Below are 22,787 nucleotides of genomic sequence, written 5' to 3'. Positions count from 1 at the left end.
AGCTTGTAATTCCGCTTGAACCGTCACTAGTGATTCCGCTTGAGTCACTTGGAGCGAAATCAGGAGGTTCCGCTTGAACCAGTTTCAAGCGGAATCAGACTCCAATATATAGGTGTAGGTTGAGTTCATTTGGAACAGTTCGAGCGGAATTAGGTCTTGTGTATAGAGTCGAGGTGCTGCCGGATTTTCATCTGAAATCATTATAAAGACTCAGAAATCAGTAATAGAAAAGAAATTGAAAGGATATAAGCTGTTTGACATTGTTTGCTTTGTTTCCGCCTTAGTAAATGATGATGAACTGCTCAACTTGACTGTTTAGGGTCACCGGAACGATCCAACAAGTGGTATCAGAGCACAGGACGAGGAGTTCATACCAATTCAGCTTGATTCTACCAGATTTTCTCACTTTTACTCATACTTGTCTGATTTGAACATGTTTTAATGGTTGAAATGGCCTGATTTTCACATATATCGTGTAAAACATAGTTTTAACAAACCCTACAAAGAATCAGATTAAAATTCGGATTAAAACTGGTAAAAATGGCCTAAAAACCTAATTCCGCTTGAACGAGTGTTCGAGTATTCCGCTTGAAACTGCAACATATTCCGCTTGAAAAACCATATCCCGCTTGAAAGTACAGTCTGATTTCGCTTGAAATCAGATTTCGCTCAAGATTGTTGTCTATTTTCGCTTGAAATTTCAATCGAAATAAGAGATTTCTCTTCAAAAGCTGATTCCACTTGAGAAGCTATTTCGCTTCAAAAGCTGATTCCGCTTGAATTTACTGTTTTTCAAATTTTCGAAAGTTTTCTAAGTGTTTGCTGATTGTTTCAAGTACGTGAAAGATGGACGAATTCATGAATCCTTTCAGTGACATGTATGCCTTTGCTGGAAATTCTGGAGATGATACGTCTAGCAACACCAATGAGAATACTCCGAGTATGAAGAAAACTGTGTTTGACAGATTAGGCGTGGAGAGTGCATACGGAACATATAACAAACCTCCGAAGTTGATGGCAATCGAAGAGTACAGTCGGTGGGCCAAGAAATTTGAAGAATGGTTAAAGGCTTTTGCTTATCCCAGTTGGAAGAGTCTAAAGAATGGATACAGTGATGGAGGCAAAAATGGTGAAAAATTTGACAACAACCGAAGAAATAGAAGCGTTTGTTGCCGAGCAAAAGTGCATTGCATTGCTGTTTCAGTCTGTCCGAGAAGATATAATATCTTTGATCGAATACACCAATGCTAAAGATCTGTGGAAAAAGTTAGAAGTAAAATGTTTGGGTAGTGCAGAAATAGTGAAAAACAAAAAGAAACTGCTAAGAAAAGAGTTTGATTTATTTGGTTGTTTAAAAAATGAATCAGTTTGTAAGATGATTGAGAGGTTTGGGCACCTGAAGTTGGAGCTGGCGAGACATGGAATTTTATATTCTCAAGAAGAGCTAGTCGACAAATTGTTTGACTCGTTGCCAGATGAGATGGATTGGCAATACTTTGCATTGATGTTGAAGAATACGATCAAGTCTGAAGATCTTACAGTGGATTTGTTGATTGAAAGACTTGAGAGTCACGAGCTAGAGATAAAGAAAACACACAAAGTCAATCACTCGTCATATCAACAGAACTTGGATTTGTATTATCCAAAAAGCATGATTCCAAAGAATATGTCTCCCAAGACAGCTTTTTCTGCTGAAAACTCCAACACATCTAGCAAAGAGAATTCAAGCAGTGGATTTCACAGTGGTTCTTCGTCAACTTCCAACAAATCAGCTGCAAATAACTTGTTTCAATGCAATATCGCAGTAGATTTAAAGAACGCACAAAACTTCAGCGAGGAGTCTGCAAAGCAACTTATGGTTTTCTTAGCTTCTGTGCTAGAGTCGTATGAAAGCCTTGTGGCGGGCAAGATAGGCAACACCAACCTGACAAAGGAAGACTACGATCAGATAGATCCTGAGGAGATGGAATTAATTGACATAAGGTGGTGTATGGCCAGTGCGGTTCGAAGAGCACAGCGTTTCATGGAGATAACAGGAAGAAAGTCTATTGGTGGACCATCTACCAAGTTAGGCTTTGACAAGTCAAAAGTGACGTGTTTCAAGTGTAAACAAAAAGGTCACTTTAAGCGTGAATGCCGAAATGCTTATGCTGATGATTCTGAAAATCCGTTCAAAGAAGATTACTACAAGAGAGCGATTTATCATCAGAATAAATCAGAACCGCCAAGAATGAAGCAGCTTGAGGATAACAAAGAGAAATCCAGAGCTCTTGCTGTAATTCATGACGATGAAGGTTTCGACAGAAGCGAGTTGCTACCAGAGGAGGATGCGGTTGGATATGCTTTTATGGCAAAGTCTGTTGAACCTGTATCTTTTAAAGACAACAGAAATGAAGAACAGAAGTATGGTCACAGAAAGATGTTAGCTCAAAACAGAATGATCAGAATATCTGGTATCTATACTGAAGCAAAAAGAGCGAAGAGATGGGATCCAGACAGAGAATGTTATTTTGACCCCATGGGAAACATTTCTATTGACCATAACATCCTCGATCTTGAAACCATAATTCAACAAATTGCTGATGAAGAAGAGTTTTGGCAAAGAAAATGGTGGGGAAGCATAGAAGAAAAAGAAGAGAAAGAAAAAGAAGAAAAGTCAAAGAAGATTGATGATGGAATCATAGACACGACACAAGAGTTGACAGCTGAAAACTTGGGAAAGATGGCTGACAAGGTGCTAGCTGCTAAGACACTTGAGGTAGACTCTAAGTCCGTATCTGAGTCTAAAAGCTAGGTCAGTTCAAATGCGTCACCGACTGAGTCAGGTAAGAAAGTCAAAGGTGATGTTGACTGCAAAAATTGCATCAAAGAGTGCAAAGTTTGTAGTACAATCACCTATCTGAATGGTAAGAAAATTGATGATCTGACTGATAGAGTCAGAAGTGTTGAGGATCAGATCCTTAACCGTGATAAAATGTTAAAAGCTTTAAACGACAAAGTAAAAGAATTAACTGACAAAATTGAAAATGATAAAATTGACAAAGAAAGAGTTAGGAAAGAAAATGAACAGTTACTTCTTGAAAATCGTCAGATTTCAGAAAAATTTGAGAAGCTTAAACGAACGGTTAAAGATGCTGATGATAGAAATGGTAAGACATTTAAGGAAAATAATCTCTTGACGGAAGTTCTTCGGGTGAAAGAAGAGTTAATCAACAAGCAACTTGATGAAATTGCTAAGTTGAAGCTTCAGTTTGTAGAAGCTAAAATTGAGAATGAGCGCATCAATTTGAAATTGAACAGTTACAACTCCGCAACTTTGTTTTGCAACACATTGTTCCCAAACCTATCGGGAAAAACAAAGCAGGCGAAGATGTATTCTCTGATGGAACAGGGGTGGGGTATCATCAAGTTCCGCCACCAGTTTTGAACAATTATTCAAAGAAAAAATCAGGGTTGGTTAATGATGATGATGAAAATGAGGTGAAACTTCCTGACACAATAGATGTCACGTTCACTTCATCTTCCGATGAAGATAGTGTCCAAACTGACGTTGTAAAAAGTGTGGTTGAAAGTGTTCAAAAATCTGAAAGTGACACTACTGAGGAAGATGAATGTTTCTTGGACAAGTACATTCCGAAACCAAAGTCCAAGAACAACTTAAATGAAGGACCAAATCTTGTCATGTACAAGATGTTGGGTTCAGATAAGTTGTTTTCGGATTCTGAGTTTCCACTAGAGAATGTTAATGTGAACAAATTGACAAATGTGTTCAAATTGATTGAAGTTGATCTGTCAGAAGTGAACAATTTAAATCAAACAAAAAGGCAAATGAATTTTGAAAAGGATAAAGCTTACTACAAGAAGCCTGTTGTTTCACCGCGTTTTTATAACAACAATCGAAACAGATGGTCGGGTGGTTATCAGGGTGGTAAGAACTATCAAAAGAAAAATGCTCAAAACAAGAAGTTTGTTGAGAAGAAAGTGTTTGTGAATAGTTCAAGTTCACTTTCTGATGAAGAGTCAAAGATTTTCTCGAAATCAAATGAAGAGTTCTTTGAGAAGAAAGCTTCACAGCCTCAGTCTGAAGGCACAAGTTGGGTAGCTGAAACTCGAACATGCTTCAGATGTAATCAAGTTGGACATATTGCACGAAAATGTACCAACTTGAATCCTAAGACTGAAGTTGTGAAGATTCAAAAGAGGAAAGATGATGCAAGAGGAAAAGCTCCATTGGTTGTTGAGAAAAAGGTTTTGAAAAATGATAAAATCAAAGTCAAAACTGAACCTGTTAAGAAGGTGGTAACTAAAAATGACAAATTTTACAAACGGGTTGCGTCAGCTCAACAAACATGGAATCCAAAAGTTGTTGAAAAGAAAGAAAGTGTTCCAAAACCAAAGGTTTCTGAGACTGAAAAACAATCATCTTCTACCACACCGGTAAAGATGGATGTTCCTTTGGATTATTATGTAAAACTTGAGAAAGAAATGCAAAAATCTGAGAAGAAAAATGTTCAAAAGAAAGACCAACCATCTGGTCAACCTCAAAAAGATGAGTTTTTCCTATACAAAAAGGTTGAGGTTGGGTCTGAAGAAAGCTTAAAAATGAATGATAAAAATTTTCCGCCACGTTACACTACAAAATCTCACATCAAAGTTGAGTTACCTGAGTCAAAACAGGCTTGGGTAGCATCCAAATCTAACTAAGTGTTTGTGGTTTGTGCAGGAGCTTCCGAGATCCGTTTCACGATGGATTATGGATAGTGGAGCTTCTCGGCACATGACAGGGAAGACAACATTGCTGTATGATGTTAGAAATTTCAATGGAGGCTATGTAGGTTTTGTGGGTAATCAAGGTGGTAGAATTATTTGTGAAGGAACGTTATCCAATGGGATTGTGACGTTTGAAAGAGTTAATTACATTGCTGAGCTGGAGAATAATCTGCTTGTGACACTCTAGGTTTTCCGAACGAACACCTTGTAATATTTTTGTGTATATATATGTTATTAAATGAAAACGTGATCTTTTGTGCATGATATGTGTTGTACGTATGTATTATATATATATATGTATGTGAGTCGAGACCATGACTCGCAACCACTCGGTTGCGAGTGGGCCACTCGGTTTCGAGTGGGCCTCTTGGGCCGTAACCGGTTTGGGCCGAAACCCCTTAGTCTATTGTTGAACCTTGTATAAAATCCCAACCTTCCCCACTTTCCTTCATTTTACACAAACACACAAACACACTCCTTCTATTCTCTTTTCCTAGAAAACCCTCAACAACATCCCATTCTCTTCCAAACTTTCGGTTCAAGCTCGGATCTCACAAGGAATCTCGGTCAAGAAATCTTGGACAAGATCTTCATCACTCGGACACTTCATTTTCTCGGTTCCTTTCCTTTGTTTCGGCTCCTTTTCATAACCGGTTAGTGTTATCTTTATGTGTATAAGATTAATGTATGTTATAAGAACTATGATGCCTACTTTGAATGCTAGAAAGATGAGGGTTAGAAATGTTATGCATGATCTTTGAAGTGATTTGTGGGTTTAATGATGTGTGTAAATCATTATGTGATAACATTTGATAACATGATTCAAAATGGCTAAAGAATGATGTTTTAGGAATGATAAATCAACCAAATTCATGCTTGATGTTACAAAATGTATGTTTTCTTGTTCTTGCATGATGATCTTGTTAAAATATGTAAGTTTTGGTTCATAAAAATGTATGTTATGATAAGATGAAAACCCTAGAAATTTATGAATATAGGATGAACTTGTTGAATATGGTTTGAAGATTCAAAAAGGGCAATGTTTGATCTATGTTACTAATGGTCAGATTAGGAAAAGTGTTAGTGAAACCTTATTGGCTATTACTTGATTTGGGCCTGATTACATAGTACAAATTGGACTGATGTATCTGAATCTGCACGTGAACGTGAAAAGGACAGCATTACGACTCGCAACCACACGGTTGCGACTCGCAACCATAGCGTGACAACTCGAAACTGCAACGGTTGCGACTCGAGACTACGACGGTTGCGACTCGCAACCACAGCGTGACAACTCGAGACCACACAGTTGCGACTCGCAACCACAGCATGACAAGCCGAGACCTCCTGGTTGCGACTCGAGACCACCTGGTTGCGACTGGGCTGTCCACTTTGGTTATTGGGCCAGAATGTGTTAATATGGGCTATCTGTTAACTGGACTATGTGTTGCTAAAGTGCTGTGTGAATGTGTGAATGTTAGGGCCGGCCCAATAACCCACTGTTTACTTATATGCATGATACGTGTTAGTTATGTGTAAGTTTTTACGTGAATGCTTGTACACCAAACCTGACCTATACCGGTAACCATGCTAGGACGTGGTGACCAACGTGTTTGACAAGTAACCTAATCTGCCGAGCAACCCAAGGTGAGTTCACACACTAAAAGCATGCGTCCCGCGGAGGGACACGAACAAACTACCAACTTTGGGAAAAACACTTTTGACCCATTACTCCGGGGGAAAACAGAATGGGTAATTACTATCTCCGGGGGAGATACGTTTGGATATTATTTATAAATCACAACTAGCCATGCTAAACGAAACTCTATCACTTAAGTCCCTGCTTACAATACCGATTAATCGCCGGGGGCGAACGGGTTATTAGTTGATAGCGCTATTAGGTTTGACAACCTCACACCGTGACCGGGGGAATCGGGCGTGAACTAGTAGACCTTGCAACATGGTCAATGACGATAGACATTGACTCGGGGCATGATATCATTCCGTCAACAGTTTCGGTATCTACAGTTTAGTGAGCTTACAGATGGGGTAGCTCCCCACAACGTGATTATAAATGCTTTATCTAAACAACTTAAGTTTTTTTTTGGTAACCTAAGACTGGACAACTAGTGAACTCACTCAGCATTATTGTTGACCCCTTTCTGCATGCTTTGCAGGCAACACGTGACTCAGGAGCTGCGGCTTGGGGGATGTGTAGTGTTCGTCAAAACCCGTGTGTTGGGTTTAACTATCTTGAACTAAGAACTATCTTTAAAACTACCTTGGTTTATGCTTCCGCTGTTTTGTTAAACTAATCATCGAACTTAAACTATGATGTTGCTAACTACTTTGGATATTATATATTCCTACTATTAATTCAATGCTCAGTATAATTGGTGGCTGGATCCTGGTCAGTCACGCCTCCAAGTGGTGGTGTTCCGCATGTGGATTTTGGGGGTGTGACAGATTGGTATCAGAGCCATTGGTTATAGTGAACTTGGTTTTAAAAAGGGGAAAATCTTTTTGGGAAAAACCAGACTATAACCTGTGACTCGCGACGACACTACACTCCAAGTGCAAGGCTCGACACATTTGACCTCATAGCTCGGACCAGTGCTTACTTGTTTGCTTGCCTTATGTTTCCTGTTTTGCTATACGTACTAGTGTGCCTAAATTAGATAGATACACCTCTCTCTTCTATCTCAATCTCGCTACGTTACAACATCACACTCATACTGTGTTTTCTGGTTATGAAGACAATGAGTGGACGTGGAAGAGGAAACATCAACATGACACAGGCTCAATTCACTAACCTGCTTAACACGGTGGCTGCAGCTCACCCTGGAGGTAAACTCGTTGCCCTAGGATGTTTTAGATCCTACCGCCACATCGCCTTTTATCCCTAAATCTATACGCTTCGCTTCTCACGAACAGGTCAGCATGCACCTGCGCAACCACCCGTGTGTACTTTCAAAACTTTCATGGATTGCAAGCCTCTCCCTTTCAACGGCACTGAGGGTGCCATAGGTCTTCTGCATTGGATTGAGAAAGTTGAAGCTGTCTTTGCTGTCTGCGAGTGTCCCCCTGCGAATTGGGTGAAGTTTGCTACTGCTACGCTTGAAGGAAACGCGCTTTCTTGGTGGAAGGCGCAAATTCAGATGTTTGGATTGGAAACTGCTAATGCTACTGCGTGGGAGGATTTCAAGGACATGATTAAGGAGGAGTACTGTCACCGGGATGACATCCACAAACTTGAGAACGAGTACTATGCGCTTAAGATGGTTGGGTCAGAAATTGAAACCTACACCAAGCTGTCCAATGACTATGCTGCCCTTTGCCCAAACATGTCTCGACCCATGTATCGGAGAATCGAGTTGTACGTCAAGGGTTTGGCTCCAGAAATTCGAAGCCATGTAACTTCAGCCAACCTCACTACCATTCAGCCGGTCGTTCGACTTGCTCACAAACTTACTGATCAGGCCGTAGAAGAGGGCAGGTTGCCCAAAAGGATCAGTGCTACTGTCGGAACTTCTAGTGACAACAAGCGTAAGTGGGAAGGAAATCAAAGCAAGGATGCTAACCCCACTCAGGCCCCAGCACAGCAAAGGAAAACTGAAAACAATAAGGGCACTCAACAACAGGGTGGCTATCGTGGTAACCACCCCAAGTGCAACAAGTGCAATCGACATCACAGTGGGCCTTGTGGGAAAGGTCAGTGCCAGCGATGTAACAAGATGGGGCACGAGGCCAAGGACTGTAGGAGTCCACGTCCCGTGGGGCAGAACCAGCAGCAACAACATCACGGGAATGCCAAGGGTTGTTTCCAGTGTGGAGCTGAGGGGCACTATAAGAAGAATTGCCCCGAACTGAACCAGAACCGCAACAACAATCAGGGAGCAGGAAACAACGATCAGAACAACAATGCTGGGAATGGTGCTAGAGGAAGGGCTTTTGTGATTGGAGCTGGAGAAGCAAGGAATGACCCCAATGTCGTGGCGGGTAAGTTCCTACTCGATGATCGTTATGTTTCTGTATTATTTGATTCTGGAGCCGATGCTAGTTATGTGTCCCTACGTATTAGTAAGAAGCTTAAGCGTCCGCTTTCGTTACTAAGTTCACATCATATCGTCGAGTTAGCTAATGGTAGAAACATCGAGGCCTCACATGTTATCAAAGGCTGCAAACTAGAATTGTCTGGTCAGACATTTAGTATCGATCTTTTCCCTGTTACTCTTGGAAGCTTCGACGTCGTCATTGGTATGGATTGGTTATCCAAGCATCGCGCTGAGATCCTCTGTCAAGAGAAAGCAGTTCGTATTCCCCGCCGTTCTGGCAAACCCCTCATCGTACAAGGTGGCAAAGGTGGAGAAATCTCAGGCGTTATCTCATTCTTGAAAGCCCAGAAGTGTTTACGAAAAGGGCACACCGCTATCTTAGCACTTGTCACCAACACGCAGGAAAAGGAAAAGAGGATTGAAGATTTTCCAGTAGTGCGTGACTACCCCGAGGTATTTCCTGAAGAACTACCTGGACTCCCTCCCCACCGTCAGGTCGAATTCCAAATCGAGCTAGCTCCCGGAGCAGCGCCAATAGCTCGTGCACCTTATCGACTAGCCCCCGCAGAATTGAAGGAACTCTCTACTCAACTACAGGAACTATTGGATAAAGGGTTTATCCGCCCTAGTTCATCACCCTGGGGAGCACCGGTACTCTTTGTTAAGAAGAAGGATGGCACGTTCCGAATGTGCATTGACTATCGTGAGCTGAACAAAGTTACCATCAAGAATCGTTACCCTCTCCCGCGAATCGACGACCTATTCGATCAGTTGCAAGGATCGAGCTACTATTCTAAGATTGACCTGCGATCAGGTTATCATCAGCTAAGGGTCCGTAATGAAGACATCTCCAAAACTGCATTCAGAACTCGCTATGGTCATTATGAATTCCTTGTTATGCCCTTTGGAATGACCAACGCGCCCGCGGTATTCATGGATCTCATGAACCGAGTGTGCAAACCTTACCTCGACAAATTCGTGATCGTGTTTATCGACGACATCCTGATCTACTCGAAAAGTCAAGAAGAGCATGAACAGCACCTACGCCTTATCCTCGAACTCCTTCGCAAAGAGCAACTGTATGCCAAGTTCTCGAAATGCGACTTCTGGCTCCGAGAAGTCCATTTCCTTGGGCACGTGGTTAACAAAGATGGAATTCACGTCGACCCGGCTAAGATCGACTCTATAAAGAATTGGCCTACCCCTAAGACTCCGACCGAAGTCCGCCAATTCTTGGGACTAGCAGGGTACTATCGAAGATTTATCATGGGATTCTCAAAGATCGCTCAGCCTCTCACGGCTCTTACTCAGAAGGGTATGGTCTATAAATGGGGTGAAGCTCAGGAAACCGCATTTCAGAAACTAAAGGATAATCTCTGTAGTGCTCCTATCCTCTCGTTGCCTGAAGGAACTGACGACTTCGTGGTTTACTGCGATGCATCCATCCATGGGCTCGGTTGTGTGTTAATGCAACGCGACAAAGTTATTGCTTACGCCTCTCGACAACTTAAGACGCACGAAAGGAACTACACTACGCACGACTTGGAACTAGGAGCAGTGATCTTTGCACTTAAGATATGGAGACATTACCTGTACGGTACCAAGTGCACCATTTACACCGATCACAGGAGTCTCGAGCATATCTTCAAGCAAAAGGAATTAAACATGCGACAACGCCGATGGGTCGAACTTCTGAATGATTATGAATGCGCCATCAAGTACCATCCGGGCAAGGCCAATGTTGTGGCAGACGCCCTCAGCCGAAAAGACACTACGCCCAAGCGCGTGCGAGCATTACAACTTACCATCCAGTCTAACCTCCCTACCCAGATTCGAAATGCTCAGACTGAAGCTCTGAAACCGGAAAACATCAGGGCTGAGTCCCTGCGAGGATCGAGACAACGACTAGAGCAAAAAGAAGACGGCGCCTACTGTGTGGCAGGGCGCATTTGGGTCCCACTTTATGGAGATCTGCGTGAGCTTGTGATGGACGAAGCCCATAAGTCCCGTTATTCAGTACATCCTGGTTCAGATAAGATGTACCACGACTTAAGGACCACTTACTGGTGGCCTGGCATGAAAGCCCATATAGCAGCATACGTTAGCAAATGTTTGACCTGCGCAAGAGTCAAGACTGAGTATCAGAAACCAGCAGGACTACTCCAGCAACCGGAAATCCCGAAGTGGAAATGGGAACAAATTTCCATGGATTTTGTTACAGGGCTACCTAGATCCCAATGCGGGAATGACACTATTTGGGTGATAGTAGATCGATTGACTAAGTCTGCACACTTTCTGGCCATTAAGGAAACAGACAAGTTTTCTACCTTGGCAGAAATCTATTTAAAGGAAGTAGTCTCGAGGCACGGGGTGCCAACTTCCATTATTTCCGACCGAGACGCTCGTTTTACTTCCGAGTTGTGGCAAGCTATGCACAAATCTTTTGGCTCACGTTTGGACATGAGCACCGCTTACCACCCACAAACGGATGGGCAGTCTGAACGCACCATCCAAACCCTGGAGGACATGCTTAGAGCATGTGTGATCGATTTTGGCAAGAACTGGGAGAAGCATCTACCGCTGGTGGAATTCTCCTACAACAACAGCTACCACACTAGCATTCAGGCGGCACCTTTTGAGGCATTGTACGGTCGTAAATGCCGATCACCTCTTTGCTGGGCGGAAGTCGGTGACAGTCAACTCACAGGCCCAGAACTGGTGGTAGACACAACGGAAAAGATTGCCCAGATCAGGCAACGCATGGCGGCAGCTCGCGACCGTCAGAAAAGCTACGCTGATAAGCGTAGGAAACCGCTAGAATTCCAGGTCGGGGACCGGGTTCTACTTAAAGTCTCACCCTGGAAGGGTGTGGTTCGTTTCGGTAAACGGGGCAAGCTGAACCCGCGATATGTTGGACCATTCGAAATTACCGAGAAAATCGGTAAGGTTGCTTATAGATTGAACCTGCCTGCTGAGCTGAGTGCAGTGCACAATGTTTTTCACGTGTCTAATCTGAAGAAGTGTCTGTCGGATGAAACACTCATAATTCCTTTCAAGGAACTCACTATTGATGAACAACTACACTTTACCGAGGAACCGATTGAGATCACGGAACGAGAGATCAAAACCCTCAAACGTAGCCAGATACCTCTTGTGCGAGTTCGTTGGAACTCACGGCGCGGCCCAGAGTTTACCTGGGAGCGGGAAGACCAGATGAAGTCCAAGTATCCCCAGTTGTTCCCAAACGAAAACCCCAGCACTGAAGCTACAACCGAATTTCGGGACGAAATTCCAAACTAACGGGGGGATGATGTGACACCCCGCTGAAACACTCTAGCTTGACAGTGGCTGCCTTAATTTTCGGGACGAAAGTTCTTAAAACTTGGGGATAATGTGACACTCTAGGTTTTCCGAACGAACACCTTGTAATATTTTTGTGTATATATATGTTATTAAATGAAAACGTGATCTTTTGTGCATGATATGTGTTGTACGTATGTATTATATATATATATGTATGTGAGTCGAGACCATGACTCGCAACCACTCGGTTGCGAGTGGGCCACTCGGTTTCGAGTGGGCCTCTTGGGCCGTAACCGGTTTGGGCCGAAACCCCTTAGTCTATTGTTGAACCTTGTATAAAATCCCAACCTTCCCCACTTTCCTTCATTTTACACAAACACACAAACACACTCCTTCTATTCTCTTTTCCTAGAAAACCCTCAACAACATCCCATTCTCTTCCAAACTTTCGGTTCAAGCTCGGATCTCACAAGGAATCTCGGTCAAGAAATCTTGGACAAGATCTTCATCACTCGGACACTTCATTTTCTCGGTTCCTTTCCTTTGTTTCGGCTCCTTTCATAACCGGTTAGTGTTATCTTTATGTGTATAAGATTAATGTATGTTATAAGAACTATGATGCCTACTTTGAATGCTAGAAAGATGAGGGTTAGAAATGTTATGCATGATCTTTGAAGTGATTTGTGGGTTTAATGATGTGTGTAAATCATTATGTGATAACATTTGATAACATGATTCAAAATGGCTAAAGAATGATGTTTTAGGAATGATAAATCAACCAAATTCATGCTTGATGTTACAAAATGTATGTTTTCTTGTTCTTGCATGATGATCTTGTTAAAATATGTAAGTTTTGGTTCATAAAAATGTATGTTATGATAAGATGAAAACCCTAGAAATTTATGAATATAGGATGAACTTGTTGAATATGGTTTGAAGATTCAAAAAGGGCAATGTTTGATCTATGTTACTAATGGTCAGATTAGGAAAAGTGTTAGTGAAACCTTATTGGCTATTACTTGATTTGGGCCTGATTACATAGTACAAATTGGACTGATGTATCTGAATCTGCACGTGAACGTGAAAAGGACAGCATTACGACTCGCAACCACACGGTTGCGACTCGCAACCATAGCGTGACAACTCGAAACTGCAACGGTTGCGACTCGAGACTACGACGGTTGCGACTCGCAACCACAGCGTGACAACTCGAGACCACACAGTTGCGACTCGCAACCACAGCATGACAAGCCGAGACCTCCTGGTTGCGACTCGAGACCACCTGGTTGCGACTGGGCTGTCCACTTTGGTTATTGGGCCAGAATGTGTTAATATGGGCTATCTGTTAACTGGACTATGTGTTGCTGAAGTGCTGTGTGAATGTGTGAATGTTAGGGCCGGCCCAATAACCCACTGTTTACTTATATGCATGATACGTGTTAGTTATGTGTAAGTTTTTACGTGAATGCTTGTACACCAAACCTGACCTATACCGGTAACCATGTTAGGACGTGGTGACCAACGTGTTTGACAAGTAACCTAATCTGCCGAGCAACCCAAGGTGAGTTCACACACTAAAAGCATGCGTCCCGCGGAGGGACACGAACAAACTACCAACTTTGGGAAAAACACTTTTGACCCATTACTCCGGGGGAAAACAGAATGGGTAATTACTATCTCCGGGGGAGATACGTTTGGATATTATTTATAAATCACAACTAGCCATGCTAAACGAAACTCTATCACTTAAGTCCCTGCTTACAATACCGATTAATCGCCGGGGGCGAACGGGTTATTAGTTGATAGCGCTATTAGGTTTGACAACCTCACACCGTGACCGGGGGAATCGGGCGTGAACTAGTAGACCTTGCAACATGGTCAATGACGATAGACATTGACTCGGGGCACGATATCATTCCGTCAACAGTTTCGGTATCTACAGTTTAGTGAGCTTACAGATGGGGTAGCTCCCCACAACGTGATTATAAATGCTTTATCTAAACAACTTAAGTTTTTTTTGGTAACCTAAGACTGGACAACTAGTGAACTCACTCAGCATTATTGTTGACCCCTTTCTGCATGCTTTGCAGGCAACCCGTGACTCAGGAGCTGCGGCTTGGGGGATGTGTAGTGTTCGTCAAAACCCGTGTGTTGGGTTTAACTATCTTGAACTAAGAACTATCTTTAAAACTACCTTGGTTTATGCTTCCGCTGTTTTGTTAAACTAATCATCGAACTTAAACTATGATGTTGCTAACTACTTTGGATATTATATATTCCTACTATTAATTCAATGCTCAGTATAATTGGTGGCTGGATCCTGGTCAGTCACGCCTCCAAGCGGTGGTGTTCCGCATGTGGATTTTGGGGGTGTGACACTGCTGAGTATCTCGCGGATATGTGACAGGATATATACCACTCACTTCACTGACAAAGAATGTTTGATCTTGAAGCCAGGATTTGTTATCCCTGAGGAATGGATTATCATGAGGGCACCAAGAGTCAATGATTTGTACGTGTTAGATATGAGCGTAGCTACTACAACCACGGGTCAGGCTCATTGTTTTGTGTCCAGAGCAACGGAGAAAGAATCAAGATTGTGGCACCGGAAAATGGGTCATATTCACCTACGAAAAATGAATCATCTGGTGCATAACGATTTAGTTTTGGGTGTTCATGTGAAAGGTTTTCATCTGGAAGGGGAGTGCATTAGCTGCATTAAAGGCAAGCAGAAGAAAAAGTCACATCCTAAAAAGCAAGTCAATTCAGTATCCAGACCTCTGGAGAGACTTCACATGGATTTATTTGGTCCTATGAATGTCAAAAGTATTACAGGAGATTACTACTGTCTTGTGGTTACTGATGATTATTCCAGATTTTCGTGGGTATCGTTTTTAAAGTCGAAAGATGAAACATATGACAGTTTGATGGCGTTGTTCAAGAAGATTGAAAATCTGTACCAAAGGCGTATAAAAAGAATCAGAAGTGATAATGGTACTGAATTCAAGAATAGCAAGATGGAAGAATTTTGTGATAAAAGAGGTATATTGCATGAGTTTAGTGCTCCGTATACTCCGCAGCAGAATGGAGTCGCAGAACGCAAAAACAGGACACTAATTGAGACGGCTAGAACAATGCTCGCAGATTCAAATAAATTTTTGGGCAGAAGCTGTTTCAGCTGCATGCTATACGCTCAACAGAGTTCTCACTATCAAGAAATTCAACAAAACGTGCTTTGAGTTAATTAATAACCGCAAACCTAATCTGAAGTATTTGGACCGTTCGGGTCACCCTGTACTGTTCTAGAACCTTTTGGAAAGTTTGGTCCGAAGAGTGTTGAGGGAATATCCATTGGTTATGCAAGTCCTCTATGACGTGTCTTCCTTCCAAGTGAGAAGCGGATTATTGAAGCTCCAAATGTTGAATGTCAAGGTCATACAATGCCGCCGCAGAATCCTGGAGATTCATGGCGTTATCATTATGACACTTTGTGGGATTCGTTTGACGTAATGGAAGAACAAGAAGAAGAAGAAGATTTCTTTGATGAGTTAGATATTCTGAGGGAGTATGAGTCTTCACAGGAAAGGTTCCCAGCTGAGTATTCAATGCGACCACGACAAACTTCAAATGACGATGAAGCAGGTCCAAGCAATGCTGGTGAACATGATGATGTCCAACAAAATGAAGTTGCTCATGATAATCAGACGGAATAGAATGAGAATCAAGAATCTGAGAATATGTTGATATCATGGAGATTCAGATTCTGAGGGGGAGCAAATTCAGGATTCACATCAAACAAACCCAATTAGTGAACAATGTGACAACCTGAACTTTCAAGGTTAACCTTATGACTCGTAGCTTCGTATTGTTTCTTCTCACGTTTCAATGTATTAATGGTTCGGCGTATGATTATATTAACTTATTATTTTGCATTCGAGTGAATGTGGAAGTTTGAGGGTCTCGTTTATGAAAACCGAACCGCACATTTCATAGGGCTTACATCACTCGCACACTTGTACACCCCATCCCCTTTTTGCACCCTCGGCCCAACTCCTTGAATCCCTGTCCGAACAGAACCCAAGTGGGTTCGGCCCACTTGTGTGACCACAAAAGATAGTACACGGTTCCCATGCATCTTTCATCCTGCACTTAGAAAGAAAACCCTAGAACTGCATTCTCTCTCCCTACTTGACGGCAGCCTGTGGGTCGAAGCCCTTCTCCTCGTTCGAAGTGTGCTACTTCTCGTTCTAGCACCCCTCTACTGTCTCGCGGTTAGTATAAAACACTTGTTATAAATCTGTTATATGGTCAAGACTATGTGTGAACTTGTAAATAGAATTGTATGAATAATCATGGAAGTTTATGTTGATGTTCCTGATCTTCGCATAACTGGTATTTGATGTTGCTACTTGGTTAGATTTACATGAGCATGAATCAAAGTGGAATGATTGATTTATTGTTTGAATTGAATAATTGATTAACATTCTATTAAGCTGCCAACCATGATTAATCGAAAATATGTGATAACGCTCAATTTAGAGAGAGAATCTAGAGAGAGAGAGAATTCCCAAAATCAAGCTAACCCTAGGCGGGAGAGCCCTAACTGAATATAACGACTACTAACAACCGTTATTACAGATTTACAACATCAGTCCCTCAACTATTCTATCTTTACAATTACAACCCTAAACTTGTAACTAACTATTGTAACTAACTATACTATATATCAATACCCCTCCCATATGAAAAATCCTTGTCCACAAGGACACCAAGCCCATTCATCACAACTGGAAAGCTGGAAATCGGAGCTGAAAATCATGCTTGATCTCCCACGTTGCATCCGCCAATGTTTGACCCACCCACTGCACCAAAACTTGTGACACTGCCTTGTTGCCCATTCTGATCACTCGTTGATCCAAAACCTTAGCAGGCTGAAGGGTAAATCTGGGAACTTGAGGAATAGGTGTCACTTGTACTGGAGGACCACTAGCAGCCTTCAACAAAGAAACGTGAAACACAGGATGCAGCTGGGATTCAGGTGGCAAATCCAATTTGTAAGCAACCTCGCCTATTTTTCCCACAACTAAAAACGGTCCATAATACTTCGGAGAGAACTTATTGTACCCAGCTCCCCTTAAAGACGTCTGTATGTATGGCCTTAACTTCAGATACACCCAAGACCCCTCCTGAAACTGTCTATCCGTTCTATGTTTATTAGCTTGTTGTCTGAGTCTGTTTTGTGCCATAGCCAATGTACTCCTCAAAATTTTAATTGCTTCTTCTCGTGAACACATTTCCTCATCTAAACTGGCCACTTTAGTATCTCGATGCACATAAGGCACATGAATAGGAGGAGGAATCCCATACAGAGCTTGAAAAGGTGTGGTCTTGATTGAAGTATGATAATTGGTGTTATACCACCATTCAGCCAACGATAACCAGTTTGCCCATGAATCAGCATAATGCAAAACCATACACCGGATATAAGTCTCCAAACACCTATTAACCACCTCTGTTTGCCCATCAGTTTGTGGGTGGTATGCAGTGGACATTTGGACAGCAATACCTTGTAGTCTAGTGAACTCTTGCCAAAAATTGCTGAGAAATATGGAGTCTCGATCCGATACAATAGTAGTAGGCCACCCATGAAGTTTATAAACATTGTCAATAAAAGCTTTGGCCACTGAACTTGCAGAAATTGGCTGTGTCATACTCACAAAGTGAGCATATTTCGTAAGTCTATCAACAACCACAAAGATCACATTTTTACCTTTGGACTTAGGTAATCCTGTGATGAAGTCCATACTAATGTCAGAAAAAATGCAAGTAGGAATAGGCAGAGGTTGAATTAGCCCAGGAGAAGCTACTGTCTCATATTTAGCCTGTTGACATACACTGCAGGCTCTAACCCATTCCCTAACTGCCTTAGATTGCCCTTTCCAATAAAAGAAGCCTTTCAATCGCTGAAGTGTAGCATGATACCCTGAATGACCACCCACAGTGGAATCATGACAATGTACTATGATATCTTTCCTTAATTGAACATCATTTCCAACCACCAATTTACCCTTCCTCTTTAATAAGCCTTGGTCCCAACTGAAATGTCCCATTTGTACCCCTTGTTGGAGTTTAGCAATAGTGTCTTTCAAGACAACATCACTTTCCCATGAAGACTTAATTCGACCCAACAATAATGGCTCAAAAGAAGAAATAGAAAGAGCATATAAGGAAGAACCTTGAACCCTTGACAAAGCATCAGCAGCCACATTTTCTACTCCTTTTTTATACTGTATTTCAAAGTCATAATGCATCAGTTTGATCATCCAAGAATGCTGAAGAGGAGTTGTAATCTTCTGATCAATCAAATACTTGAGACTTCTTTGATCAGTCTTAATGATGAAATGATTCGAGATCAAGTAATAATGCCATTGCTTGACTGCAAACAGAATGGCCAATAACTCCTTATCATATACAGACAAAGCTTGCTGTTTAGGAGATAGTGATTTGCTGATAAATGCTAATGGATGGTGGTTCTGCATTAAAACTGCCCCAATACCCTTCGAAGAAGCATCAGTTTCTACAATAAAGGGCTGATGTAAGTCAGGCAAAGCTAAGACTGGAGCATTACTCAGAGCAAATTTCAGCTGATCAAAAGAAGACTGAGCTGCCTCAGACCAAAGAAAAGAATCCTTTCTCAACAAATCAGTCAAGGGCTTTGCTATGACCCCATAAGAACATATAAACCTTCGATAGTAACCTGTTAAGCCCAAAAACCCTCTTAATTGTTTAACATTGGTAGGAATAGGCCACTGAGATACAGATTCTATCTTTGATGGGTCAGTGGACACCCCTGCCGCAGTGATAACATGGCCCAGATATTCAACCTTCGTACCCCCAAAACTGCACTTTGATTTCTTCGCAAACAATTGGTGATTCCTTAAAGTGCTCAAGACCTGATTCAAATGAGTAACATGTTGCTCCATAGTCTTACTGTAGACTAGAATGTCATCGAAGAAAACCAACACAAATTTCCTCAAAAAAATCTTTAAAAGTCTGGTTCATTAATGCCTGGAAGGTAGCTGGAGCATTGGTTAGCCCGAAGGGCATAACCAAAAATTCGAACAGGCCTTGATGAGTTCGAAAAGCTGTCTTATGAATATCAGGCTCAAACATTCGGACCTGATGATAGCCAGATCTCAAATCCAGCTTTGAAAAGACTGTTGCCCCCCCTAACTCCTCTAACAATTCATCAATTAATGGGATAGGAAACCTGTTCTTTATGGTGGCCTCATTTAACTGCCTGTAATCTACACACATCCTCCATGTACCATCCTTCTTCTTAACTAAGACCACAGGTGCTGCAAATGAACTCTTGCTGCTCCTTATCACCCCACTGTCCAGCAATTCCTGTGTCATCTTCTCTATTACATCCTTTTGCAAAGCTTGATATCGATAAGATCTCAGGTTGATTGGTTTTCCTTCATTGACCAGTGTAATCTGATGGTCACATGATCTTTGAGGTGGTAAAGACTTTGGTATTTGAAAAACATCATCATACTCCCTTATGACAGCTTGTAAGTTCTCATCACCCACTGTCTCAGACACATTGGATCCAAATGATGGTTGGCCTTCCATTTGAGATAGTTGTAATGCAAAGACTTGTGACTGTACTACCCCTGTTAGGCTGTTCAACATAGTAGCCATTCTATCACTTGAACACACCTTCACTTTGTTATTTTCAGTCCCTTTTAACACATATTCCTTCTCATCAACCTTAAACTTCATGGTAAGATCAGTGAAGTTCCAAACTATATCTCCCAAGGTTGCCAACCACTGAACTCCCAGCACCATATCATAATTTTCTAAGGGCAGTACTAAGACATCAGCTACAAACCATACCCCTTGCATCATCCATTTAAAATCTTTACATTTCAGCCCACATTCTAATTGATTACCATTAGCTACAGTCACTTTCATAGGCTTAACTTTTTGTAACTTGCACTTTAACTTGGTTATCAACTTAATGTCAATGAAGTTATGAGTTGACCCCGAGTCTGTTAAGATCAATAACTTCCTGGTACCCCTAGATCCAGTTATTTTCATTGTTGAAAATGAGGGAATACCTGTAATGGCATGCAAAGAAATATGAGGATTGTCTTCAATACATTCTTCTTCCTCAACCATTTCTTCTTCTTCCAAATCATCAGTCAACTCCAAATTGAACAATTGTTTGTTTCTGCAATTGTGGCTTGGTGTGAATTTTTCATTACACCAAAAACATTCACCCTTTTCTCTCTTTTCTGCCATCTCTTTGGTAGTCAATCTTCTAGTTGTTTTGGCTGGCAATTGATTTCCAGGCTTTGGACTAGGAAGCAATGGTAATGCATTGGCATTCATTGCAGAAGGTGGTTTAAGTTGTGGATTAAAAGATTTGTATGGGACATTTGAACTGCTAGAAGCAAATCGTTTGTTATGCAGATTCCCAAACAGAACATGGTGTAAATTTTCTTGCTGTTTAGAAATAGCATATGCTTCCCTCAAGTCTTTTGGCTTAAAAGCTTTGACCAAACACCTGATTTCCATCTTCAGCCCTCCCACAAATAGACTCACAGCATGATCTTGAGGTATTGATACCTTGTTTAGTAATGCATCAAAGGAGTCACAGTAATCTTGAAGGCTGCCCGTTTGATGCAGATTCTTCAATTCCTCTATAGGATCTTCCAAAAGATCCATCGAAAACCTAGCAATTGCTGATCTTCTATACTCATCCCAAGTGATTGTGTCAATTGTTAAATTGTTACTCTTCAAGTAACCTTGGTGCCATTGTAAGGCCTTCCCTTCAAGATTCACCACCGCATACCTCATCTTCAAATTCTCAGGTGTATGATCCACTTCGAAGAAATGATTGCATTTGTAAACCCAACCTTCAACATCTTCCCCATTAAACTTAGGGAAATCCAGCTTACCCAACCTTGCTAATCTTGCTTCTTGGCCTCCACCATTAACAACCAAACCTCTATTGCTCTCTATTGCAGTCAATTTGTCTATTATTGACTGGATTTGCAACTGAATTTGTACCACTGCTACCTTATTTTCTTCCGTACCTGTAGCCACAGTCTGCATATTCTCGCTGATCAATTGAGAATTTGCTTGAAGATCTTGCACAATAATCTCCATTTTTCCAATCGCCAACTGACTATCTTTCCACTGTTTCTCCATTTCCTGTTGTCGAGTATTCGCCATTAGCAGAGTATTACCGGAAATTGAAATCGGAACAATCGATTTCGTCGAATCAGAAACGAACCGGACCCAAGTGAAGGTGAATCAATCGATACAATGATCGATTCACAGAGATGAATTGAACGGATGTGATGAACAGGTCACCGGAGCTTGATCGGAACAAGCTCTGATACCAATGATAACGCTCAATTTAGAGAGAGAATCTAGAGAGAGAGAGAATTCCCAAAATCAAGCTAACCCTAGGCGGGAGAGCCCTAACTGAATATAACGACTACTAACAACCGTTATTACAGATTTACAACATCAGTCCCTCAACTATTCTATCTTTACAATTACAACCCTAAACTTGTAACTAACTATTGTAACTAACTATACTATATATCAATATGGAAAGCAAATTAAGTTGTCCACTAAATTCGCACATGCCAAACAACCGATTATGATATGACAGTAGCTTAAGGGGGTCCAATAGTTTATGGTAGGTGGTCTGACAAGTAGATAACCTGGAACAAAAATGGCGGCCATGTGGGTAGCTTTGATTTAATCGAACTATATGTGTATTCCATTAAGGTTGTCATCTAGGGAATGATGAGTATTATTTAATATATGTATATGATTTCATGCACCTTTATGAATACAAGAAACAAAACCCTAGCACATTCCCTTTGAGTTTGGTAATCAGCGACTGGAGACCTTTCCCCAGTTGTAGCGATACATGGTTTTTGTTGTTGATGATTAGTGTTCATACAAATTGATTGATAATGAATAATGAAAGTAACGTAAGGTGATTAACTGATCATAGTTACAAATAGAATAGTGATGATTACTTGTTAGAATGATAGCAGTTGTTTGATCCAGTTTGACTAACGGCGGAGATAGGTTAAAAGTGTTATTTGTTTCTTAATAGATATCTTACTAATCGAACCACATTGAGAACTGATTAAATGAGAATCATGGGTTGCGAAACAAATGGAAAAGATCTGGGCTTCACATGAAAGCATGTAAAATGGGCCAGTTGGTTGGGGCCGCACACCTTCTAATGGTGTTGGGCCACGAGCTGAGTTTGATTATGTGTTAGCAATTTGTGATGAATAATTACTGGAATTATTATTATGTTGCCTGATTTGATTTGGTTATGAGTCAAGATAAAACTGTTAAAGCATGATTGAAATTGTGGCATAGGGATGGGTAACGAATTAGTCAGATAAGGATAGATGTGTATTGATAATTGTTGGTAGTTAATAATTAAAGAAAAGGAAACTGTTATGGGGATTAATTGTACACCGGATTGATCGAGTGGTGGGTTTCGGTTACGAAAATTGTGGGGAAGGGTTAACTGGGCCAGTCGCATACTACTGCATTATTATTGGACCGCAATGTATTGGGTCACGCATTTACGGAACCGCACACTAATGGTAG

The 22,787-nt window shown here is 41.4% G+C and overlaps 1 protein-coding gene across 1 annotated transcript; it reads right to left on the bottom strand.

The window, feature by feature from the left end:
- Positions 1-19,133: 19,133 nt before the first annotated feature.
- Positions 19,134-21,371, bottom strand: LOC110888123. Its single transcript, XM_022135662.1, has one exon. It carries the CDS (start codon positions 21,369-21,371, stop codon positions 19,134-19,136), a length of 2,238 nt encoding a protein of 745 aa, XP_021991354.1.
- Between the last annotated feature and the right edge of the window lie 1,416 nt (positions 21,372-22,787).

Source organism: Helianthus annuus, chromosome 11 (genome assembly GCF_002127325.2).
Source record: "Helianthus annuus cultivar XRQ/B chromosome 11, HanXRQr2.0-SUNRISE, whole genome shotgun sequence".
NCBI lineage: Eukaryota > Viridiplantae > Streptophyta > Magnoliopsida > Asterales > Asteraceae > Helianthus > Helianthus annuus.
The sequence above is the reverse complement of the archived record's forward strand: the minus strand, read 5'-3'. Positions and strand labels throughout refer to the sequence as shown.

Bases quoted from the DNA above. Each gene is read 5' to 3' on its own strand.
- LOC110888123 (XM_022135662.1), bottom strand. From the start codon at position 21,371: ATGGCGAATACTCGACAACAGGAAATGGAGAAACAGTGGAAAGATAGT.